This window comes from Suncus etruscus, chromosome 16, assembly GCF_024139225.1.
Source record: "Suncus etruscus isolate mSunEtr1 chromosome 16, mSunEtr1.pri.cur, whole genome shotgun sequence".
Classification (NCBI taxonomy): domain Eukaryota; kingdom Metazoa; phylum Chordata; class Mammalia; order Eulipotyphla; family Soricidae; genus Suncus; species Suncus etruscus.
In genome coordinates, this window is record NC_064863.1 from 64,362,247 (window position 1) to 64,389,116 (window position 26,870).

Genomic DNA, 26,870 nt, shown 5'->3' on the forward strand with positions numbered 1-26,870 from the left:
TTTTCCTATACATGAATGTACATGGGATCTATTATGCTGAGTGAAATAAGTCAGAGGGAGAAAGATAGACACAGAATAGAATCACTCATCTGTGGTTTTAAAAAAAAAGACATTATTGATATAATTCCCAAAGAAGAGGGCCAAAAGGACCAGCTCACTATAAGAAGCTCACCACAGTTAAAGAAATAACTACACTGAGAACTATCATAACAATGTCAATGAGTGGGAAAAGTAGAAAGCCTGTCTCGAATATAATTAGGGAGGAGGGAGATGGGAACATCAGTTATTTGAATGTTGCACTGGTAAAGGAGGTGTTCTTTTTTAAACTGAAACCTAATTACAATCATGTTTGTAATCACAATGTTTAAATAAAAAATTATGGAGTTGTGATAGTACAGCAGATTGGGCATATGCCTTGCACTCAGCCAATCCCAGGTTCCATCCCAAGCATTCCATATGTTCTCCTGAGCACCACCAGGAGTAATTCCTGAGCACAGAGCCTAAGCAATGTCAGGTTAAAAGAGGGGCCGGAGAGATAACGTGGAAGTAAGGCGTTTGCCTTGCATGCAGAAAGATGGTGGTTCCAATCCCAGCATCCCATCTGGTCCCCAAGCCTGCCAGGAGCGATTTCTGAGTGTAGAGTCAGGAGAAACCCTGAGTGCTGCCAGGTGTGACCCAAAAACCAAAAAAAAAAAAAAAAAAAACAAAAACCTAGAAATAGAAAAATAGAATTGGAAAAATATTTAGAGTCCAGAAGTTTTTGCACAACCAAGGCTGTCAGGAACATATTTATAAGAAAAGCATTAAATAGGTCAACTTATGAATGACAGTCCTAAGCAATGCTAAGGTAGCAGTGGCTCATTTTGAAGTAGGTTAATACCATGTCTAGTAGTGACTATTTCACCTTTAACCAGTGATTCCTAGACCTCCCCTCTAAGATCCCTTAGACTTTCTGGATCCATTGTGGTTGAGTAGAACGATTGGATTAGCTCTAAACTTTAAATTTTAATCCAAAATTATTTCTCTTCTAGATAAGAGTACATAATTGAAAGGCAGAAAAGACAGTTCAAGAGCTAAGTACCTGCTTTTAATGCAAGAAGCCTGAGTTCAATCCCTGGATGGCACTGCATGGTCCCCAAACACCACCAAGAATAACTTTCAAGTACTAATGGGTATTGTAAAAGACAATAATAAATTTAATTATTGTTGCAAGAGTCAACTTATCCCTTTAATTTCTATAAAATTATGATTAGTAACATTCAAGAATGATGACCTAAATATCAGCTCAGATCCCTCAGTCCTCAGTAAGAAAATGTAGACTAATGTAATGGCCAACCCTTCTTCAATCTATGGTCAAGCTGGTCAAAGACATCAGGAATTTTGTGTTATTTGTTACATAAGAGAATCTAATCAAATTTGCTATTATGACAAATAATTCTGCTAGATTCAAAAGGATGAATTCACCAAATATTACATCTATACAAGTACGATAAAGTTGTAAAAAAAGAAAAAGGCTAAGCAACTTGTATGGGTGAATGTAAGGATAAGCAAATACAAAGATGTATAAGATCAGGGCCGGAGAGATAGCATGGAGGGAGGGTGTTTGCCTTGCTTGCAGAAGGATGGTGGTTCAAATCCCGGCATCCCATATGGTCCCCCGTGCCTGCCAGGAGCAATTTCTGAACATAGAGCCAGGAGTAAACCCTGAACGCTGCTGGGTGTGACTCAAAAAAAAAAAAAAAGAAAAGAAAAGAAAAGAAAAAGAAGAAAGAAAAGATGTAAAGATGTATAAGATGGCTAGATAAAGATGACTAAAGCATAGAACTCAGACAGAGATCCTAGATTTACTCTTACTTCCTATTAATTGTACAAGATTAGCAATCGGTTCCTTTAGTTTTTTAACTAAACGTCAGTATAGTCATTTGAAAATAAAAAAGTAAAAGCATCTTCCACCAAATACCTTTTGCTGTTCATTATCATGAACTCTATATGACCCACTATGGTCTACCTGAGGTTCAAGACTTCGCCTTTGTTTAAACTCATCCCCTCAAGCATGGCAGAAATTTGAGAATATAGCATAATAATTTTTTACATTACACTTTAGAAAAGCTTCTAGACGATCAGCCTGACCATATTTGCTTAAACCTTTATTTTTTGGCTGTGCCGATATTTATTTAACAATTTCCTGTTCTTGAACATTAAATAGCAAGGGACTTTTCTATTTTTTATTTATTAAAAATAATGTGGAGCTACAGAAGGAAGGGACTTGCCTTGCAAATAGCCAACCCCAGTTTGATCCCTGGCACTCTATGGGGTCCCCAAGCCCACCAAAAGTGACCCCCTGAATGCTTATTCAGGAATAAGCCACAGCTTACTAGGTGTGGCAAACACACAAAAATGATTAAAAGTATGATTAAAAATATGACAAAAATTACAGGAATTCCTTCCATGATTATGTTAAGACTCTATAAGTCTCCATCTTTCTAAGAAAATCTCTCTGGAAACTTTGACAGATGCATCAATAAGCAAGTTGGGAAAACCTACCTCTCATGGGACCATACAGTACAGCCCATCAAACTTATTTTCAGACTCCAGATGCGCAGAAATTGAAAGAGCAATGAATACTGTTAAAACTGTTAAGCTTAAGACCAGAGAGATAGTTCAATATGCTCTAAGTGCACTCACAGTATGATTTGCATGTTAGATGTGCAAATATAATCCCAGTATTACTTGGTTCCCAAACATCACAATGAACATACCTTGAGCACAAAGTCAGCAGTAGCTCCAGAGCAATGCCAAATGCAACCCCAAAATAAAGAATTTTTTATTTTAAATAATTACATTTATAGTGGTTTGCTGAGTAGTAATACTAAACAAATATAATAATTAAATGAGCTAAGATATGTCACAGTATTTAATGACCTGAAAGGTGCTAAATACATATAATATGTGAAAGATTATGGAGGGAGACTTTAGATGGTACAAAATTTGAATACTTGTTTTTTAGGGTCACACCCAGTGACACTCAGGGCTTACTCCTGGTTATGCTCTCAGAAATCATGGAAAGCAAGGAGATCTGATTTCTGTCTGTCCTAGGCTAGTGCAGGCAAGGCAGATACCTTACCACTTACACCACCACTCCAGCCCCTCAATACTTGTATTTTTTAAATCTACAAGTCATTTGCATGGTTGTGGAGGACTCCAAACAAGACATTTTCCATTTCTGAAGAAACTCAAACTGGCAAGAAACCCGCTGGTACAAAACATTTCTATACTTCTGCAGTACACAAAATATCTAATGTTTTCCATCTTACTCTTCCATTCTACGTTTTGAATGTATTTTGTTTTTCAACAAATAGCCAAAAAAATCTATTTGGGGGGTGGGTTTTGGGCTAACCCCAGTGGCACTCAGGGGCTATTCCTTGCTCTGCACTCAGAAATAATTCCTAGCAAAAAAAAAAAAAAAGAGCAAAAAAGAGCCAAAAAATTTTTAGAAAATGTATATATCAGTCGATAATACTTGTTTTCTCAAAGGCAGTTTTTCTTTTTTTTTACTAATAACACATACTTTGTTTCTATTTATAGAAATGATAGTGCCTGGCCCAATCCTAGATGATAAAACAATTTGCTAACATACCAAACTAATCCCATTTCCACTACCACTGACAGGTAGGTGGTGGACACAAGACTGACTTCTAGACAAAAGGTCTGAGAGAAATTTACCAGGGACTACTTAGAATGATTTTCCTTCATGATTTGAAAAAGAAGGGGCCGGGCGGTGGCGCTGGAGGTAAGGTGCCTGCCTTGCCTGCGCTAGCCTAGGATGGACCGCGGTTCAATCCCCCGGCGTCCCATATGGTCCCCCAAGAAGCCAGGAGCAACTTCTGAGCGCATAGCCAGGAGTAACCCCTGAGCGTCACAGGGTGTGGCCCAAAAACCAAAAAAAAAAAAAAAGAAAAAGAAGCATAAATGAAGCTCTGTCTTTTCTATTTTAATGCAGCTCGGTAAAGACATAATACATTATAAATGAAGTAGCCACCATGTGACTAAGAAAATCAAATTTCAACTATGCTTCTGAATTAACAAACTTTGGAGCCACTTACTTATGTTCGTTTTGTTAAACTCGAACTTTTATTTTAATGATCTATTATATATCTCTTTTATTATAATAAAAATACATTCTGATAAAATATTCTTGAATGAGATACATTTGTTTTATTTCCACTCAATATTTGAAGATTGTGTAAGTTATAAGTAAATCTATTAATATTATATAAATGTTATCATTTTAAGTAGTAAAGTTATAAATAAAATAATTTACAATCTGTCAATAACATTTCCTTGATATGTTTAGAGTTCAAGGCACTATACATCTAACAGCAACATTTTACATCTTAAAAAAAAATCTTTACTGTCTCATTTTTATTTTCTTTCTGACTAAACTCCATTGACTGCCCTCAGACTGACAACCGCGTAACATCTATAAGCAAACTGAAGGCCAAAAGGCTCTCAACAGTGGGAAAAGTCAAATGGCCAAACTGTAAGATATTCACAAAGAACAAATGTGTGCATCAGTCCCTAGCAAAGACATTTCAACATTTATTTTGGAAAGTTTAAAAGCAAAATGCTAATGACAAGAGTCTGGAGTGCTTTTTTCCCCTAATGCAGAATTTATCTAAGTGCCCTAAGACACAATATATGTTTATATGCAGCCTTCTTCACAGTTATTATTCATTACCATGGGATTGGGAATAACACGTACCCAACTGTGTAATGTACCTGTTCTAATGTGCAACACATTTGTTTTTAAATCCCATTTATACATTACTTCTCTCAAGCCTGCAAAGGATATAATGAGATAATGTGGTGAAAAGCACTTTGTAAGCTATGAAGCATCATAAAAATGTTACTATTTTTATTATAACTTTAGTTTTTTACGTTAAAGTGAACAACATCTTAGTGAAAATGCTCTTGAGGTCCAAGAGAGACTGCTACTAAGAGAAATGAGATGCATAGTAAGAGGCAGATAAGGGCTAATTACTTATAACATTTGTATAGACCAAAATTCTTTCCAAGAGACAGTACTAATTCAAGTATCCTACCTTCCTCTGTTTCTTAACAACAACAACAATACACACACACACACACACACACACACACACACACACACACACAATAAGCCACTTCCAGCCCTGAGCAAAGAAAAATAAAATCTTAGTATATCTGTAAATCTGATGCTAACCTTGATGCCAATGTTCTGATCCCTATATTCCCTCTATCAACCATGGAGAGTCAAAAAAAATCACTTTGCAGTTGTTCATAGATATCTTGAACTGAATTCATCAAAGGTGGCAAGATGTTTACTGTTCATGGACTATGGTGGCCTCCAGGGGCTTGTCAGAAAGAATTTTTGGAGCCACTCCAAACTCACCACATCAGAATCTGCACTATAATAAACACCCCCTCCAATATTTACTGTTCACCTTAAAGTAAGTGTAAAAGTTCTGTTGAGGACATTGTATTACTGTGTTCATATACCTTAAGTCTAGCCAGAGGACAGTTCTGTGCATGCCATGTACTCTCTCTTTTATCTCTCTTCTCTCTGTCTCTCTCTATCTCTCTGTCTTTGTCTGTCTCTGTCTCTCTCACTTTTTCTCTTCCCTCCACTGTTTGACCTAGGAAAGCTGCTACTAGATTGACATGTGCTAGGCCAGAGTGTTGGGGATTCCACATCTTCTCCAAGGCATAGAAGCATCACAGCATTCTTGGATTTTAATAGGAAAATTTTGAAACATATTTCATTGTCTTTCAGAGGATTGCGTGAATATCATGTTCCAGTTTCTCAGAGTCATGGTTCACTATTGAACTTACTTGTCTGCTTCTGTCTACCTTCCCTACACTCTGAACATTTTTTCTTGGACTGACCTTCCAAATAAAGTATTCTTTCTAAACTTATCTCAGAATTATGCATCTTAAAAAACTCAAACTAGGCTGGTCCAATGGCAGTGGTTTATCAGAACTTATTAACGTTAATATCACAAAAGTTGGTATATAACCCCCCACTGCTCAATTTGACTGGCTTTGGAAAAAAAACTCAAACTAAGACAAACTGTCCTCTACTTTTGATCATCTTTGCTGTCTAGTTCAGCCCATAACAAAATACCCAAAACCAGGTGTCTAAAAGAAGAGAACAGGGGCCGGCGAGGTGGCGCTAGAGGTAAGGTGTCTGTTGCAAGCATTAGCCAAGGAAGGACCACAGTTTGATCCCCAGGCATCCCATGTGGTCCCCCCGAGCCAGGGGCAATTTCTGAGCACTTAGCCAAGAGTAACCCCTGAGCTTCAAACGGGTGTGGCCCAAAACCAAAATAAATTTAAAAAAAAAAAAGAAGAACAGACATCTATCTCAGTTTTTGAAGTCAGAATTCTAAGGTCAGTGACCCAGCACTGTTTGTTTCTGGTGAACATTCTCTTCCTACTGGCAGATGCAGCTACCTTATTGTTTATATCCTAAAAGTAAAATAAATGCTCAGCATGTCAACAAGATCATGTGGACCAGAATACTTAGCATCCTGATTTCTAATTCTGATTTTATTAACCACTAATATCCTTAGGCCTCAGTGTGCGAGGTTTCTAACACTAAGCTTAAATGGGGTAGCAGGATCAGGAACCTGAGTCTATGATTCCAAGCCTAGGGCTGCTCCTAAAATCACATCTAACAGACTGCTTTTCATAACAACATTATTGGGAGCTTTCAAAGCAATGCAACACCTAGAAGTCATAAAATTGAGCCTTATAATGTACCACTTACTCTTTTGTTCCTCTAACTTAAATCATTTTAATTACAAACTATCCATGACAATTCACAGTAATGAATGGAAGCATTGACATAAATAATTCAGAATTCACTAATAATCACCCCAGCTGTATGCTAGTTCTGCCAAAGGAAGCTTCTCAGGAGGCCATCCTGGCTGGGTAGATGACAGGCATAATACCAAATGCATGCAAATGATCTATCTGCAGAATACCAACAGCCTGTTGACAGCCTCAAAACCAGGTTTAGGAAAGCAAGTTTTTTGAGGTCCTGTAGACATGCGGATTAAAGAAATCTCTCTAGTACTCGTACTGTTTTCAGAGAGGTTAAGAAGGTGGCTGGGGGTTTTGAAAAACTGAAATAACTCAGGAATCTGCTTTTTCTGTTTTGTTTTGTTTTGGGTCACACCTGGAAGCACTCAGGTGTTACTCCTGGCTCTACACTCAGAAATCGCTCCTGCCAGGCTCGGGGGATCATATGGGATGCCCGAATTCTAACCACTGTCCTTCTGCATGCAAGGCAAACTCCCTACCTCCATGACATCTCTCAGGCACCAAGGAATGATTTTTACTATCACTCTCTGTTTCAATAGCTTTGTCTAAATCTGACCTTATCCTATGTGGTCTTGGATATTGTTGTAGAAATTTGATAAAACACTGTAAAGATGCCAACAATCCCATAAATATCCAACTAGCCACTAGGTAATTAACTCACGTTAGTATTCTCACAAGAAAATAAATGAGGAAGTTGAAGAATCCCCCGTTGAGCAACTTCAAAGAACACTCTCCCTCCCACACACTTCAGTGCCCTGCCATTTACCACTGTCAAGAGCATATTGTAAGCTATGTCTTCAAAGTAGTTATGTCTGAATTTACCCTAATTGGGGCCAACCATCTCTTATGAATTCTGATACCTCAATAACCTAAGTCCATTCTACCTTTCCTGGCTGATAGAAGAGCTACGTATGTTTATTCCACTATAATTCTGAGGTAAAATCAGCAGATACATAGGTATTGTCCCAAATACCATTCTAATAATTGAGAAATTTTGTTAAAAAGATTTAGAAACAAAAAAATGAAAATGGCAGACTCAAATTAGCCAACTAGCAATTCAAGGTACACTACTGTACAAGTCATAAAATCTCCCTTGACATTTTAAAGAAAGTCATATATCTTGAAATTCATAGTGAAAATCAGTGGTAGGGTTTAACTGTAAAGGTAGAAGGATCACAGAGAAAACTGAATGAAGAGTTGTAACAGGTCTTCTGTGACAAGTTAGAACCTTGGTGTGAGAAAGGGAAACTTGAAAGTCTTAAAATATAGAAAAGAGTTCATGTGTAGGGGGTGATAGAAAAACCATCTCTGGGCACTTAAGTGGTAGTGCAGTGGTAGGGTGTTGCCTTGCATGGGGCTAACCCAGGATGGACCTGGTTTGATCCCCCAGGATCCTATATGGTCTCCCCAAGTCAGGAGCTATCTGAGTGCAGAGCCAGTAGTAATCCCAGAGCGCCATCAAGTGTGACCCAAAAAAGAAAAAAAACAAAAAAGAAAGAAAAAAACATCTCTGGTCTTTGAGCCCATCTCTGTTCCTGAGATCACATGAGGCACTTAGGACTGACTTTAAAACACATGGGGCCGGAGAGATAGCACAGCAGTGTTTGCCTTGCAAGCAGCTGACCCAGGACCTAAGGTGGTTGGTTTGAATCCCGGCGTCCCATATGGTCCCCCGTGCCTGCCAGGAGCGATTTCTGAGCAGACAGCCAGGAGTAACCCCTGAGCACTGCCGGGTGTGGCCCAAAAACAAAAAAAAAAAAAAACATGTCTATAAGACCAGTGAAGGGTCCTACAACTGTTGAGTTATATTTTGTATATATATAATGCTATATTTATATGTAAAATAGTTATCTTTAAGTTCAACAGTATGCTTTTATATATATTCAATCTATGTATTTAAAATTTATTTGGGGAATCTCCAAAATAGTTGCTTATGATCTCACAAGCAAGGAAACTGATATTGCACATATATGTTCATTTTACTAAGCAGTGCTTGACAAGGATATGAAAACAACTCAAAACAACTCAATTAGGTTGAAGTTGAATGAATGGAGCAAGAAGAAATGGTAGAGATACACAATGGAAGAATCCAAGAAAAGATTAAATCATGCAGTTTACTGCAACATGGATAAGATTGGAGGGTATCTTGTTAAGAGACGTTCATAAGAAGGAGCAAATATCAGAAGCTCTCATTCATCTGTGGAATATAGAGAACCCATATAAAATAATGGGCAGTACTGAACAATGAAAAACCCTTTAGCATTGTTGGAATACAAAATCTATTACCAAATACTGGGTGTTGAGAGTAAAAGACCGGACAGACTAGAGGAATGTAGGAACAGTAGTGGAGAGTTCTGGACAGTTTGGTTGAGTGTGGTATAGTAATTTTGTATAACATTAACTTGAACACTACTGTAACTACCTAAACTATAATAAATAAAAATAATTATACTATACTACTCATTATTAGGCATATCAGTTCCCTTATCTGTAAGATGTTTGTAAGATGATGTAAGATGATGATGTGAGGGCCCAGAGAGATAGCACAGCAGCGTTTGCCTTGCAAGCAGCCGATCCAGGACCAAAGGTGGTTAGTTCGAATCCCGGTGTCCCGTATGGTCCCCGTGTCTGCCAGGAGCTATTTCTGAGCAGACAGCCAGGAGTAACCCCTGAGCACTGCCAGGTGTGGCCTAAAAAAAAAAAAGATGATGATATGAGATAAGCAACATAATAAATATAATGTTCTATCTCATTTGGAATACATTCAATATATTATCTATATTATTTTTTCAATGTGTAAATAATTGAGGTATGTCTTTCAATATAAAATCAAGGGAGCACTGGCATTTGCCAATATTACATGTTTGACCCAAACCAGAAGAATAATTCCAATATGATCTAGATAGAATTTTTTATTTTGAAGGGTTTTGTTTTTTTATAAAACAAACTGGGGAAAGGGGAGGAGTGTAAAAATAAGAGGATGTGAAGTAACAGAGGCAGGAAGAAAGGGCCTCAGATACACTGGTGGTTAGAGGTGAGGTACATCTATATAAAACCACATAACCATCAAAAGTGAAAAAGCGTGAGATACAAACTACAAGAATGAAACTTTAAAATAGGCTTGTCATGGAGGCACACTAGGTGAGGGGAGGAAAAGTGAGGACATTGGTGGAAGGAAGGTGAAATTGGTGATGGAATTGGTGTTGAAACATAGTATACCTGAAATTCAACTACAAATAATTGTAAATCAGTTTCTTAGGAAAAAATAAAAATATAAAATTTGAATTAAACTTATTTTTCTTATACTATACTATACTATACTATAGTAATTAAACTCGATTAATTTATATATGAATTAAAGTTATTCTTTCTTAATTTTATATTTTTATTTAAAGAAAATGCATCACATAGTTAACATAACCAATCATAATTTGTTTCAAGATGAGAAAGCAAAGTTACTGAAAAAAATAGAAAATGGAAAGAAAAACAATAAAATGGAAGAGTAGAAAAAAGAAAAACTTCAGTAGCAAGCATATTTCTGATAATTATTATATCTCCAATAAAGTTATTAATACAATAGCAGAAGGTTTGGTAAGCTTTTTTATAAAGATGAAAGATAAATAATACAATAAAAAGGTGTGTGTGTAGCATTTGTTGTTGTTTGCATAGGCACAGAAAAATATGGGGAAAATAGAAAGAAAAAAACCTTTGGCATAAAAAACAGGGAGACTTTACCCAGGAAGTATCCTGCCGTAAGACCAAGCAAGGCTCCAGACATACTAAAGTTGTCTACCCAAGGACTTTCTCCGTGTTCCCATTAAAAGCTCTTCACAATCAATTATTGCTGTCAGGTTTCTGTAGTTAAAGATCCTGGTTTCTGTACAAATCTTATGTCAAAGTCAGGGTGATGTGGAGCATCATCTGGTTTCATCTCACCATTAGGTGGAAATGTAGAGAACTCTGCCCTGAAAGCAGATTGTTGCTGTTAACTAAGTCTTCAGGGTGTCATATGAACCCACTTTGGAGTAAGTCGATGCCAGAGCAGCAGTAGGGCCTTCCCTGATATATGTCCAATTCCTGGTGCTGGTGTAGAAACCACTTCTGTTTCATAGATAGGATCCAAGGTTCAGGGGTGAATGATCAATCCGATCTTCTGAAGCCTAAGCCAAGTCACTATGACAAGTGTTTGGGATGTAAGGCTACACCCCAATGTATGTGTTCCTATCTCTATTAGATAAGAACTCGTTTGCACATGTAAGTTTTCCACTTTTTTTTTTTTTTAGGGAAGAGCGGAATGCAGTCCCCCCACTAGCACAAATTATGCAGTCAAATGTCCCACATTTGGGAAAATCTCAGGGGTCAGCACATCCAGAGTGCAATGGTAGGCCGCACCCTAGGAAAACCACCTTCGTGATCATGGTATCTCCTCTGCCAGGTAAGTATAAGATTTTCACTTCCAGAGAGATAGACGCAGAATTATGGGTTTTAAGAAAAATGAAAGACATTTTTGCAATAATTCTCAGAGACAAGAGATGAAGGCTGGAAAGTGCAGCTCTTGACATGAAGCTCACCACAAAGAGTGATGAGTGCAGTTAGAGAAATAACTACACTGAGAACTATCATAACAATGTGACTGACTGTGGGAAATAGAAAGTCTGTCTCGAGTGCAGGAATGGGTGAGGTGAGGAGGAGGGAGATTTGGGACATTGGTGGTGGGAATGTTGCACTGGTGAAGGGGGGTGCTCTTTACATGACTGAAATCATACAACTACAATAATATTTGTAATCATGGTGTTTAAATAAAGATAATTTAAGAAAAGATTTCCACTTTTTAATGTGCCTATGCAAAAAGGAATACTACCACATGGTACTACTGGTGTATTTAGGGGTAAAAACAAGCTAAACAATCCCAGTAACCTGATTCTAACATGAACTCAGAACACTGAAGAAACTTATCTACTAAAATATCCTACTAAATAGATCCCAAAAATTAAGGGTTACATAAAAATATAGACAATAAAAGTTATATCTATTAAGGAAATACATCTACATAAATATCAACAGTTATACATGTTCCCTTTAAGACTTTTGAAATAGTCTAGGGATGGGGGGTATTAAATCCAAAGCAGTTTCAGCCTGTAATTTGCTCTTGTGGAGTCTAAAATATGGCTCCCAGTAGTCATATATTAGAAAATGTCTGGGGCCTCTCAGAAACTGCATCTGGTAGTGAGCAACAGTCCACAGCGAAGCCAGGTAGGGGAAAAGAGCAAATAAGCAGCAGTGACAGCTTCTCAGGATGGGAATCTATCTTTTCACTTTGGAAGCTGATTGGCAGCTGGCTGGAGTGGGGGAATGTTCCACTTCCTAAGGAGTTAAGAACTGAGGGTAAAAAGGGTTAAATGGGGGGAAATAACAGATGGGGGCGGGAGAGTGAAGGTCTAAAAAAGAATTTGTAAGGTGGTAAGCAAAGGAGGGAAAGAGTGGTTAAATGGCAAAGGACAATATACAACATAGATTGACATTATGTATATTACAGATGAACATTAGACAAACATTGTAGTGGCCAACACATACTCTCATGTGCACATATAGACACTAAGGACCTATCTATGGGTTACAGTTCAAAAGCTGACCCAGGTGAAATGAGACAGATGCTTAAAAAATATAAAGCCGGCAAGTCAAATGTAAAGGTTTTCTATTTTCTATGTCAATCATGATTGGTGAGGGTAAACTTTACTGAAAGAGGCTTCTTGTGTTAGATGTATATACAACATTCTTAAAAACTATCATAGTTTTCAAGTCTAGAAACTAAGTGATATGGTAATGAACACTTAAGAGGAGTCCATGCCATGAAAGATTTTCTAGCAGGTCTTGAGCATCCAGGTTCCTTTTCAAAAAACAATCTAAAATTATGAGCATTATGGTATACTGGTGAATTAACTAAAATTGAAATCAAATTACTATAACATACTCAATGAATGAGCTTTGTAACAGGAGTTCATGGCATGCAGTTGCATATTCCATTGCTATCTACTGACATAAACATTAGATTATATTAGCAGGCATAATCAAGTATAAAATGAATAGATAAGATTTTTTTCAGGACATTATTTGGTGAACACTGTCTTTTGAGTCTGATATAGAATAGCATTGCAATATGGAACTGGGGTGACTAACCTAAATCTCCATGTACCTCTGTGAACAAAAATATCAAGGAGTTACTATAGACATGGTAAAATTAAGACATTAAGACTGGGACCGGAGAGATAGCACAGCGGTAAGGCGTTTGCCTTAGACACAGAAAAACGGTGGTTCAAATCCCGGCATCACATATGGTCCCCCAAGCCCGCCAGGAGCGATTTCTGAGCATAGAGCCAGGAGTAACCCCTGAGGGCTGCCAGGTGTGACCCAAAAACCAAAAAAAAAAAAAAAAAAGGACATTAAAACTACTTATAGAGAGCTCTGTAGTGGGAGTTCATGGCTGTCAAACACATTTTGCAACCTTTTCTGTGGATAAAAGCATTAGAACATTATTATAGACATCTATAAAGAGCAGTTGATTGGATATCTGATCAATCTAAGCAGCTGTGTGTTTTCTTGAGAGAGTTTAATTCATTGACATTTAAGGAAACTATTGACAGAAAGGGCTGTTTTGCTGTTATATTGTGTAGAGCTGTTGTTACAATTGGGGATTTGGTTTGTGTAATTGCTCTTTGAGTAGCTCATTTAGAGTAGGTTTGGATAGCACAAATATTGCGAGTTCTTTTTATGTCTGAGCATGTTTTTAACTTTCCCTCCCATGTAAATGAGAATTTTACTGGGTAGTACTGTGCTTTCACTATGTTGAAAGTTTCTTTCATTTAGTAGTTTGAATATATCATTCCACTTTTTCTTGCCTGGATTGTTTCAAATGAAAGATCTGGTTTGATTTTTATGTTGTTTTCTTTATATTTAAGAGGTTTTTTTCTCCCTTACTGCTTTAAAGAGTTGATCTCTCTGTATTTTTGGGTTTTTTGTTTGTTTGTTTTTTGCCATTTGGATTACTAAATGTCTTGGTGTTTTCTGTTATGGTCATTTTTGTTCGACACTTTTTTTGCCTCTTGGATTTATAGAAAAACCTCTTTCCCAAGAGTGTGGAAGTTGTCTCCCTCACTACTTGTTCTTCCTCTTTTCCCTTTTCTTCCCTTTCTGGAATTCCTATAATTCGGAGATTATTTCTCTTGTCTTTGTTCATTAAGTACCTTACATTTTCTTCCAGAGTTTTGTCTCTCCTTTCTTTTTTGACTTTTTTTTTAATCACTGCTGGCTTGTAATTTATCTTCAAATTCTTCTATCAATTTCTCCACCTGTTTTATTCTACTATTATGCCTTGTTAACATGTTTTTTAGTTCCTTCAGCTCCATTTATATGGATTATCTCATCTTCTGAAAGAGTTCTTCTTTGAGAGGTTCAATAATAAGCATGTCTGGAACCTGTAGTTGTTACTATGACAATATGCTCAGGAGTGGAGAAACCCTGAATCTTTTAGGCCAAGGAAATTCCCTTTCTAATATCCCCAATACTTACTGTGCCTATGCAAAAAAAGACTTGCACACTAGCTCTCCCCCTGGTTTTTTTTTCCCTTTCTTTTTCCTTTTTTCTTTCTTATTATTGTTGTTTTGTTATTATTGTTATTGTTATTATTGTTGTTTTTTATTGATTTTTTGTTGCTGCTGTGTTTTTTGCTGTTGCTATTTGTTTTTGTTTTGTTTTGTTTTCCAACAGAACCACAGTACTTGAATGCTCTTGTTCTGCCTCATAAATTGGGCAGAGGAAGAGTGGATGATACCAGGAGCAAATAGTTGCTTGAAATTTGAGTGGAAATAAAAAATGATCAGACCTAAACACCAAACCCAAAGTCAATGACAACAAAATTAAGACCCCCAATCTACAACAAGCTATACACAGGGGGACCTGTTACACTAGCAGCCCAGAGGCAAAAGGGGAGGTATCAGGTGCATGCTGGGAACAGGGGTGGAGGGAGGACAACACTGATGATAGAAATGGCCCTGATTTACTGTCACTATGTACCTTAAATATAATGTGAAAGACTTGTAATTCACATTGGTCACAATAAAAATTATTTTTAAAAGTTCTTTGAGTTGGTTGAATTGTTCATCTATAGATTTCTTAATTTCACAGGCTAGTGACTCCTTGATTTCCATTGCCATACCATTTAGTGTTGATTTTTGGTTCTCATCTATAAGGTTCAGGCATTTGGGTGGACTTGGAGATTTGCCAGTATGTCTCTATATATGCCCCACAGTAGATGTCTTCTTGAGCCTCCCCATTGATCTTTGCATTTGTGCTGTAGTATCAGGAGTATCAGAGTGTTTAAGAAAATGAATCTAGGGGCCGGGAAGGTGGCGCTGGAGGTAAGGTCTGCCTTACAAGCGCTAGCCAAGGAACGGACCACGGTTCGATCCCCCGGCGTCCCATGTGGTCCCCCCAAGCCAGGGGCGATTTCTGAGCACATTGCCAGGAGTAACTCCTGAGCGTCAAACGGCTGTGGCCCAAAAACCAAAAAAAAAAAAAAAAGAAAATGAATCTATTGAATTGTTGGTATAAAATGTGACAATGTATATCTTCATAGAGGTTATTTTTCTAAACTAGCAAGGTTGTCTGAAATGGTAAAAAAAATATTTCATAATAGTTTATTGATTTGTTCAGCTGGTCTTTGAGCTGTATATTTTCTTTTTTTTTTTTTTTTTTTTTTTTTTTTTGGTTTTTGGGCCACACCCGGTGATGCTCAGGGGTTACTACTGGCTATGCGCTCAGAAGTCGCTCCTGGCTTGGGGGACCATATGGGACGCCGGGGGATCGAACCTCGGTCCGTCCGAGGCTAGTGCAGGCAAGGCAGGCACCTTACCTTTAGCGCCACCGCCCGGCCGAGCTGTATATTTTCTTTTTTTTTTTTTTTTTTTTTTTTTTTTTTTTGTGGTTTTTGGGTCACACCCGGCAGTGCTCAGGGGTTATTCCTGGCTCCAGGCTCAGAAATTGCTCCTGGCTGGCACGGGGGACCATATGGGACGCTGGGATTCGAACCGATGACCTCCTGCATGAAAGGCAAACGCCTTACCTCCATGCTATCTCTCCAGCCCCGAGCTGTATATTTTCTAAAAGAAAAAAATGCTAAGTTTAATCTGCCAGGAAGTCTATGATATAAATTGAAATGACTTCACGCAGATACACTAGTGTCTGCATGGTTTGGGTAAAGGAGGGCTGATGGGAAGGAAGGGAATTTTAGTAATGACCAGGAAGGAGGCTGGGAAAAGACCCAAAAGAACAGTTCAAATTGCTTTTGGTGGAAGTGAGTAAGGCCCTATTCTTCCCGGACACAAACCTGGTTGGTCCCACAGGACAGATGAACAGTGATGGCACTGGAACCCAAGGAAAGTTGGCTGAGGAAAGGTTGGGAAAGGGGTCTCATTCGAGCTTGGTGGAGGAGATTAGGACAAGAGCCTCCTGTTCCCACCTACCACCCTGGCCTGACTCACTGGACCCAAAAGGCAGATGAATAGTGATGGCACTGGAATCTCGAAGGAGGCTGAGGGAAGGGTGGAAAAAGGGACCCTTCGAGCTTGGTGGAGAGGATTTAGGACAAGAACCTCCTGTTCCTACCATGACACAGGCCTGACTGTAACCAAGGAACAAAGATTTCTGCTATGGCGCTGGGAATTAAATTCATTCTTTAATAACAAAGCAACATGTAAAAAGCAGGCTTAGTTTTTATGGTGTAAATTCCTGAATAATCTGGGCTGTTAATAATATTAAATAATTATGAACAAGATTCAAAATGTGTAAATTTGCAGCAGTATTATTTTACCTTGAATTTTAGTTCTATACAATAACATGAGTGAGGAGGATTTGGCACCTTTTCAGGGAATCTAATCCTAAAAATAATATAGACCCAAAACATCCACTTTTGCAACCAAACCATGACAGCAGTCTTTGAATAAGACATTTCACCTTGAAATTTTCTAGGCAACAATCATAGGCAGAGATGTGGCTGAGAAGAGGATTTAGAGCAATCAGAATGATGAAAGATGATTGTATAATTCCAGTCAGAAACCTTTCACAAGACAAAAATCTCTAGGTACTGAATCAATATTCTCATAGTTTAGAGGCTCCCTTTAGAGAAGTCATTTGTAGAGCATTTCCACCTGGCCAATTCCTATGGAGAAAAGCCCATACCAGAGAAAATGTGCAATTCAACTCCCAAATCTTGTCACTTATGTGAATGAGATTTGGGTATTTGAAAATCATCTTAAGTATTATCTCCACCTATAACAGTCATAAGCACAAATTACTTAAAAAGAACTACCAGTAAGTACCACATAACAAATCACAGAGAGGGAGTTATAAAAATACAAAATCTTTTTTTATAGAAAAAAAAGCTGTTTATGGACCATGTAATATGCCCCAACATTAGAAAAATAACGAAAAGTAAAATTTTGTCATTGCCTTCCAGTACTTCATTATTCACGGTATATAAAGACAGACTGAAAAACAAATATTATAAAACTATACATGTAAGTAGAATTGATATTAGAGAGAGAATACAACATTGTCACATTTAATTGCATTTTAGACATAAAATATGGAAACAATAAAAGCTACATGCATTGGCCAAACCCAAGAGAACATTTCAAAACACCTGAATTAGAAACACTCTTAATAAAACTACATTTCTTTATTAAGTTAAGAGCCGTGACATGATTACAGAGCATTAAAATAATTGTTTAATTATTCCGAGATGGAGAAGACCTTATCCATGAAATAGAGAAAAGCAGATTTTATTAAAAAGCAGTTATTTTGAAGCAGTCATAGTACTTAAATTTTATATTCTGATTCATTAGTTGGACTGGAGAGAATACTTGACCAAAATCCAGTCACAGACTTCCACCAAAGGGAATTTTGAATGGACACAGAGCAATCAATCAAGCAAATATTTCAGTCAATCAAATATTTTTCACCATGTGTCTGAAGAGACTAAAAAACCCAATCAACATAGAGAGAGGACAATAAAGCAGAGGGGAAAAAACTGAGTTGCTAGACTAGGCAACTCCAGGGAAAGGAATTAGGGGAAAGGTACCCTGCTTTGTTCCTGACAGGATTCAAACTCCTGGTTCTAATGTGACCCTGGAGACAACTGTACTATCTGCCTGTATCGTTGCAGACAATCAAGCATCATTCAATAAGCCTGTTATAAATTAGTGCTTTATAATGAATAATCTCTGTAACAAGATTGATCTGCTCACTACCTCCAAAACACTTTTGGCACATCAAAGAAATGTTTGGCCAGTAGCCACCGTGCTGACCAATACAAAGATTTTTGGGGTTTGGTTCAGGTTTTTTTTGTTTTGTTTTGTTTCACATACCCAGCGTTACACAGGTATATTACTCCTGTCTCTGCACTTATAAATGACTCCTGACAGGCTCTGGAGATCTTATATGATACCGGGAATCTAACACGGATAGGCCGTGTGCAAAGCAAACGCCCTACCCACTGTGCTATTGTTGGGTTCCCATACAAAGCAAAATTTTGACTGAGGCTTCGCGGCGTGGCTTGGCTCGGCTCATGTAATCTGAGCGGACTGCCTGGGGAAGTCATGTAAGACGGGTTCTCTCTTCGGTGCTTTCACAGAGCTCCGAAGCGGCACGGAAGAGTCGTCTCCAGAGCCCATCTGCTCCCCGATGAAGAAGAGCTTCTTCAGCTTGTGGAACGCCAGCCCGCCGGTGGACGGCGGGCCGGAGCCGGGGTACCACCTGCGGGACAGAGACCTAGGCCAAGATCCACCTGGTGGCCAGCGCGGGCAATGTGACCAAAGTGCAGCATCTGCTCTTGCTGGGGAAGAGCGGCCCCAAGGAGAGGGACAAGATGCACAGGACAGCTCTGCACTTAGCTTGTGCCTGTGGCCATAAAGAGGTAGTCACTCTCCTAGTGGAGAGAAAATGCCAGCTGAACCTCTATGACAGTGAAAACAGGACAGCGTTGGTTAAGGCAGTACAATGTCAGAAAGAGGAATGTGCCACAATTCTGCTGGAACATGGTGCGGACCCGAATCTGCAGGACATCAGCGGTAATACTGCTCTACACTACGCTATCTCCAGTCAGAACAGGGTCATAGCTGCCAAGCTGCTGGCACATGATGCAGACATTAAAATAAGTAACAAGGATGACCTCACGCCAGTTTCACTGGCTGTCAAGGAAAACAAACAGGAAATGGCAGATTTTTTTAATAAAGGAATCAAATAGATATGCATTAGGAAAAATGCAAAGCAGTTGCCAAGTGACTTCTGAATATGCACTTTAAAACATACCTAAACATTCTCTTCAAAATAACAATCCAGATTTTCCAGTAAACCTGGCATTGAATATTCATGGCCTATATCTGATGATGACTTTGATTTTGAAGTCAAGACTGTCCAGAAACCAAACTTAACAAAGCTAATGGCTGTTTCCGAGCACTCTCAGAAAAACCAAGCAAAAGGTGGCACCGTGAGACCAGCAAAGAGTCTTATTTGAGGATGAATCTGAATCTGAAAATGAAGATGTGCTTGAAACATTTCCCGGATCTTCAGTCAAAGTCCAAGACACTTCTCATCCTGACTTACTGTCACCCGAACCTGTTCTGAAGCCTTTGAAACCTTTTGCAACCCTTGATCTTCCAGATGAAAGACCTATAAAGTCAGCAGTTGAAAAAGAAAAAAATGATATTGAAAGTGTGTCACAAGCCCAAACAAAAAATGACAATTTGCCATGTGTTGATGAAGCTCACAAAAAAAGAAGTGAAATGCTGTCAGCACTGGGGATTAGGAGAAGAGGAAGATATAGACTCACCTTGGGACTCTGAGAGTATTTCTGAGAGTCTACCACAGAAGTATGTTTATCACTTATCAGCAACTGCAAATCAAAGAGAAAAAAGTACACTAAATGGACAAGTAGAAGATGTTTTATATATTCCTTCTTTCATGAGTGGATCGAGAACTTTAAGATGGCTAAAATAGATGATACCAGAAATAGAGACTTTCCAGTTGCCCACCTAGAATCTCTTGAAAACTACCACCACTTGAAGCCTTCTATTGAAGTGAAAGACTCCATTCCTAATAAATCATTCGGAATAAAGGATGTTCAAACAGCTCAACCAGATTTGCCACCTGAACTAGACTTAGACATGGCACCAGAGGAGGATCAAGAAAGACTTGATGAACATGAAAATAACCACTTGCATGTTGATGAAGAAAAGAAGAAAAACAAAAACAGTGAAATGAAGATATCAGAAAATTCGGCCCCCCAGAAACCCCGACCCACGGGAGAAGCTGGAGACCACAACAGTTATTCAGGAGTCGCGAAGAGGATTCTGGCCTAAAAGAGAAGAGGGGCTGGGAAATAAAGAGACTCAAGACGAAAGGTTCCGATCAAGAGTCTGTTTATTATGGGGAGGGGTAGGCCTTATATAGTCAGGCCAAACAAAGAGAAAGGGGGCAAGGCATTCTTGGAATAACTGTAACTTTCCATTGGCACATCTTGTTTTTTCAAAATTAACAAGGTTATACATCATGAGGCTGGCATTCATCAATCATGAGGCCCACATTGTGTTAGAGCAACAAAGTATAAGATCTAATCTCTGCTTAGGCCCACTAGCCTCTATCTTTATGGTAACATTTTGGTATCTGTGGTCGACTCCCCTAGTTCTGAGGTATGCAGTAACTCCCTTTTTCTTTAGGTCCAAGGGCAAAGGCCACATCTGCTAGCTGCTCAGGCTGGCAGCTCCTGCTAATTGTCACGTAGGCATTTTTGCTCAGACTTTCAGAGACTCCATTTTGATTTTAGTAAAAAGGGCTTTTAGTTATGCCAAACAGCCTCCAACAAGAAAACACCTATGAAGGTGCTACTACTGGGTTAGTTCAACCCATAAAGAGCAGAAACACTGTTCTCCAGGAATTTCCTATTTTGGAAAATAAAGAGTCTGACAGGTTGCTCGTGAAGGATGTAGAAGGAAAAGAAAATGAAAAATGGACTTTGAAAGAACCAGTGGTTGCATCAGTAATGGAGAAGGCTGAATCGCTGGGTAGTAATTCACCACATGAAGTGAATGATGACAGCATTTTAAGGGAAGTGGATCAAAATGAAGGAAGGTCAGACATCAGATTAACTCTGTGGATGACTTTGGTGAATTACCTGAGTCATCTGAAACAACTTCAGAGGACTGTGTCGCTACCTTCCTCTAATTATAAGAATTCTATGTTAGTAATTGAAAAACTTGGCAAGGATTGTAAAGATTCTGTTAGCTTATTGAAAATTCAGGATGCAGTTCTTTCATATGAAAGGTTAATAGAACTGAAAAAAATCATTGTGAACTACTTACAGGAAAAAATTTAAAAAATGAGAAATAAGGTTAGTGGACTTCAAAAGGAGCTATCAGAGGCAAAAGAAACAACATCACAACTAGAACGTCAAAATGTGGAATTGGAGCAAGAACTTTGCAGTCTGAGATTTTCCTTGGAACAAGAGGAAGAGAAAAGACAAAATGCTGAGATGTTACTGGAAAAAATTAGAGAGCAGTTAAGAAAAACAGAAGAGCAGTGCAATAAAAAAGTTTATTCAACAGCAACTTGAACTCAACCTATGGATACTAGACATGGAATTAAGGACTGTGAGAAATCATTTGAGCCAGGTTGTAGAAGAACGAAATAAAACTGAGAGACAACTTTCTCAAGAACAGAATGCCAGAGTATTACAAGAAGGCATTTTGAATAGTCACCTTTCCAAACAAAAGGAGCTAGAAATGTCTTATAAGAAAATGAATTCTGAGGTGGTTGTGAGACAACTTCAGCAAGAACTGGCTGATAATCTAAAGAAGCAATCTATGACAGAGGCTCCGCTGGAAGTTGTAGCCCGTTACTGCACTAACTTAGAGGATGAGAAGAAGGATTTAAAGAGGAAGTTTCAAGAAGTCCAGGATCAACATACAGAGGCTGCAAGATGCACGGAGAAGACTCAAAGAACATATGCAAAAGCTTGAAATCGAAAATGGCAAGTTAAATGTTACAATACAAAAACAAGCATACAAAATTGAACAGCTTCAGAAAACTCAAAGTACAAGTTCGATCGATGATCTCGCTGCAAAACTGGAACTTGCATCTTCAAAATGTCAACATTTGGATGCACAAAATCAAGTTCTTCAGCAGCAGTTCTTGTCTATGAAAGCAATGCAAAAAAAATGAAAAGCTAATATAAAAAGCATTTGGAACAAGAAGTAGTCAACCTCAAAAGTCATATAGAACTAAATATGGTAGAACGCAGTCAAGTAGAACAGTATAAACAAGAGATGGAAGAAAGAGCAAGACAGGATATAGTAGAAAAGTTAAAAGAAGTCAATCTGTTTTTTACAGGTACAAGCAGCATCTCAAGAAAACTTAGAACAGTTAAGAGAGAATAATACTTCTTTGAGAAGTCAAATGAAACTCAGAATTAAAGAGCTGGAATCTGAACTTTCTAAAATGAAAACTCAGGAAGTCCCAAATAGAATAGAATTGGAAAAATACAAGCGACAAATTAGAAATTTGGAACATGAATTCATCAAAATGAAATCTCAGGAAGAGTGTAATAAAATAGAATTGGAAAAATATAAGCAACTCTTCCTAGAAGAAATGAAAGTTAGAAAATCCTTGGCAAATAAGCTAAAAAATCTTCACAGAGATAATGAGAGGCTTGCCAAGGTCATCAGCACTAAACTCCTGGTGGAGAAACAGCAAAGCAGATCTCTGCTGAGTACCCTGACTGGCAGGCCAGTTCTGGAGCCTCCTTATATGGGAAATCTCACTAACAGTGCAAGGCTGCCCAGAAATCTGGCTTCAAGAGAAAACATCCTATTTCCTTCTGCCAACCCACGACCTCCAGATGGCAGCATGGAGACTTTCTTGTTCCAGATGCAGCAAGAATTGGGAAAAAAGTATCAATAGAGAACTGGAAGAAGGTGCTGCTGAATTAGAATCTGGATCCTATAGATCTCTTCCAAGATCTATTGAAGCACAGAATCTAACTCAGGATCTACTTTGGAAAACATCACGAGAATATGTAGAGATTTTGAAAAAAAATTATCTGATTTGAAATTATGAAGTTGTATTTTGTGGCCTGTTTACATAACATTAAAATGATTTCCATATTAAAAAAAAGCAAAATTTTAATTCAAGATCTGCCTTTTCCGTTCCATATCACTAATCATCAGGGAGATGCAAATTCAACAATGAGGTAGCATCTCACACCACAGAGACTGACACACATCACACAGAACAAGAACAATCAGTGCTGGTGGGGTTGTGGAGAGAAAGGAACTCTCATTCACTGCTGAGGGGAATGCTGTCTGATCCAGCCTTTATAGAAAACAATATGGAGACACCTCAAAAACCTGGAAATAGAGATATTATATAATCCAGCTATACCACTCCTAGGGATATACCCTAGGATCACAAAAACACAACACAAAAATGCCTTCTGCACGCATTATTTACAATAGCCAGAACCTGGAAACAACCCAGATATCCTTCAACAGATGAGATGCTAAAGAAATTGTGGTACATATATATAATGGAATACTATGCAGGTCATGAGGTCATGAAATTTTCCTGCACATGGAAACTATTATGCTGAGTGAAATAAGAGGGAGAGAGATTGACACAAAATACTCTCACTCATCTGTGGTATTTAAGAAAAATAAAAGACATTATTGTAATAATACCCAGAGACCAGAGAGATAAGGGCTGAAAAGACTGGCCCATATAAAGCTTACCACAAAAAGTGGAGTTCAGTTAGAGAAATAACTTACACTCACAACTATTATGACAATGATAGTGAGTGAGAGAAATAAAATGCCTGTCTCAAATGCAGACAGCGGGTGGAGGAGGAGAGTGATGGGGAACATTGGTGGAGAGAAGGTTACACTGGTGACGGGGAGTGTTCTTTTTTAACTGAAACCCAACTACAAACATGTTTGTAATCACGGTGCTTAAATATTTTTTTAAAGTGGCATCAGAGTGATAGCGCAGCATTAGGGTGTTTGCCTTGCACGCAGCTGACCCAGGACAGACCTGGGTTTGATCCTCAGCTTCAAATACGGTCTCCCAAGCCAGGATTAAATTTTGAATAGTCAGAAGTAACCTGAGCATCACTGGGTGTGGCCCCAAAACAGAAACAAACAAAAAATAAAGATCTGCCTTTTTCTTATTGTGTGACACTGATCAGATTAGCCTCTCTAGGTCTCATAAAACATAATACATTTTGAGAAGAAGTTTTTTTCTTTTTTTTTCTTGGGGTTTGAGGTCTTGCAGACCAGTGATGTTCAGGGTTTGCTCCTAGGTCTGTACTCAGGAATCCTACTGGCAGACTCAGGGGGCCATACGGGATAAAGGGAAGAAACTTGGATCGGTCATGTGTGAGTTTAGAACCCCTACTCATTATGCTATCACTCTGCCCCTCATACTTTGAGTTTTAAATTATATGTTACCTGCAAATTTTTTTAGCTTATTTTCTGGCACATAGAAAGCTCTCAATAGGATCTAAGGCAATAGTACACTGGGAAGGGCATTTGCCTTGAAAGCAACCTACCCACATTTGGTCCCCAACATCCTATATAACCCCCCGCCCGAACACTGACAGAAGTGAGCTCTGAGCACAGAGTCAGGAGTAAATCTTGAGTACCACCGGGTGAGAATCTCCAAAAAAGGAAATGATCCCAAAAGTATAGTCTTAAGGAAAACTCTAAATAAATATTAGCCACTAATTTTATCACAAGATATGGTAAGCACAAAGGAAAGACAAAGAAAACATTTTTCTGCAGTACTCAATATATTCAGAAAAAGTAACAAGTGAATTAAAATTCGATTGTGACCATTAGAAGTTGTTGAAGTGGTTATAAGATTTAAGAGCTATGTGAAATCTCAACTTTGATCCTGCTACTTACTAGCTACATAAAATTGGGGAATTTGTATAACTACTTGATATTTCAGTGTCTTGATCAACAAAATGGGAATGACAATTGTTATTTATCCTACCTAAAACAAGAAAATCAAATGAGTTGATATGTATTTAGTATATAAACAGTAGTGAACAGTAAAGATAAGCCATAGTCAATAATTGATGGTCAAATCATTACTACCAATTGTATCAATTATCATCATCATCATCATCATCAGTCATCACTATGTCCATGGCTACTAATGGCTTTCTAATCACCGGTCTCCAGTCCTCAGCTTTCATTAAAACAATGCTAAGGTTTAGCTGACCCTAACCCAGTTGTGTTAAAATCATGAATTTTCTCTAGTTGGTATATAGAAACACAGAAGGGCAAAGTTATAATTACAAAAGACTGAATAAAAGCTTCCAGCTCACAAATATCACAATCAACTTACAACTGCAAGTTTTAAGAAATAGTTAGAATCTTGGAACTATATATATATATATATATATATATATATAATTTTATATATTATATAAAATATATTATAACATATAATATATATTATTCTAATGTTTTATATATATATATATAAAACACTAGAATAATGACCAAATATTATTTGCTAACCCTGAGTGTTAACCCAGGAATACACCCTGAACACTGCTGGGTGTGGCCCCCAAACAAACAAATAATAAAACCTGCTCTATACTTGAAATAACTGAAACAATTTCTATTTTCCTAATTGAACTTTGACTAGTAGTTTTGCTTGTCTCTGGAAATCGATCCTGACTCCCAAATCTAGCTGATGACTCCAAGATGCTGAAAGTAAAATGTAGGAAATAATCTTGTCAACTCCCATTTACTGGCAGAGACTCATTTCAACAATAGTAAGAACAATGAAGAACATAAGTCACTGATAGTTTTAAATGGCATAGAAAACAGCTCATCAAAGTGTGTTTTGCATGACTCTCCCTGCCTCAGAATCAACATAAAACCACTTCACTTGCATTGGTGCATATTTGTACTCTTTTCTATCACTTCTGTAGATGAAAGCTCTGTCCCCACTGGAAGTGAAGCTTCGTGAGATACTTTTATATGAGGTTTGACATTATGTAAAGAGCATATCCTTCAGTGTAGTAAATCAGTGCAGTAAAAAAAAAAAAAAAAAAAAACCTAAAGGGCTCTACCTCTCCAGGAGAGAATACAGCAAGACAGAAGTCATGCAAGTCAGATAAAGAATCAGCTGGCAGCTTGATCTTACATGTTTCATCTCTGGATCTCTGCAGATGGTTTAACTTTGTTGTTTAATTATTGTTTATGTCTTAACTCGATGGTACTTTGTTATATAGCTTCCTGCACTGAGACATCTAACACCCAAGTGCGTTTTGTGAACCTTGACCTCAGGAAACACTAAACTGAATTAGCGTATTTATTTCCATTTCTAGAAAGAAAAGAATGTATGTATACAAAATAAGACTAATACCCACATGATCCTAGAATGAAGTGAATATGTGGTACTTGTGATTCGCAAATATTTCACAGCACAGGAAGATTTTGTTTCTATCTAATTTAGTAAACCTTACTTTAAAATACCCCAAGGTTTCTACTTATCCAGGAAATGGTCCAGGAATGAGTTTCTCCTTTAGAGAAGTAGGTTCAACAGAGATGTGGTAAAGGCCTCTTGCACTGCTAGTCATCTTCTGCTAATGAGACAAAAAAAAAAAAAAAAACAGATGGATAAAGCAGCTGGGATTAGAACAGAATGTTCTCTGAGGCTTTAGGCTCCGTGTTTCCACAGCAACATCATACCTGGAGGAAATATGCTTTATGATGAATTCAGCTTGTCTGTCTCCATGACAACAAGATCACAACCCCTTGGCTATGATTTCTACCTCTTACCCTTCAGCAATATCTGTGCTATACAACCTCATGTGACTTCCAGATAGACAAGGCTCCATGTCTGAATTCCGTGTATGAAAGTTTTTAGGCAAGGTCCCCACATAT

The 26,870-nt window shown here is 38.0% G+C and overlaps 1 protein-coding gene and 1 non-coding gene across 2 annotated transcripts; one reads left to right on the forward strand and one right to left on the reverse strand.

The window, feature by feature from the left end:
• Positions 1-11,144: 11,144 nt before the first annotated feature.
• On the reverse strand, positions 11,145-11,307 carry LOC126033187 (U1 spliceosomal RNA). The gene has a single exon (XR_007504326.1). It is a non-coding gene; the product is annotated as a U1 spliceosomal RNA (small nuclear RNA).
• A 722-nt stretch (positions 11,308-12,029) lies between these two features.
• Positions 12,030-23,091, forward strand: LOC126032185 (ankyrin repeat domain-containing protein 26-like). Its single transcript, XM_049789871.1, is given in 14 exon segments — positions 12,030-12,249; positions 18,551-18,693; positions 18,695-19,146; positions 19,148-19,245; positions 19,248-19,413; positions 19,415-19,715; positions 19,717-19,888; positions 19,891-20,174; positions 20,768-21,038; positions 21,041-21,120; positions 21,122-21,507; positions 21,509-21,887; positions 22,303-22,854; positions 22,856-23,091. Coding segments are annotated over 14 exon segments (3,669 nt in total). The 3' UTR covers positions 23,021-23,091.
• The last annotated feature ends 3,779 nt before the right edge of the window (positions 23,092-26,870 follow it).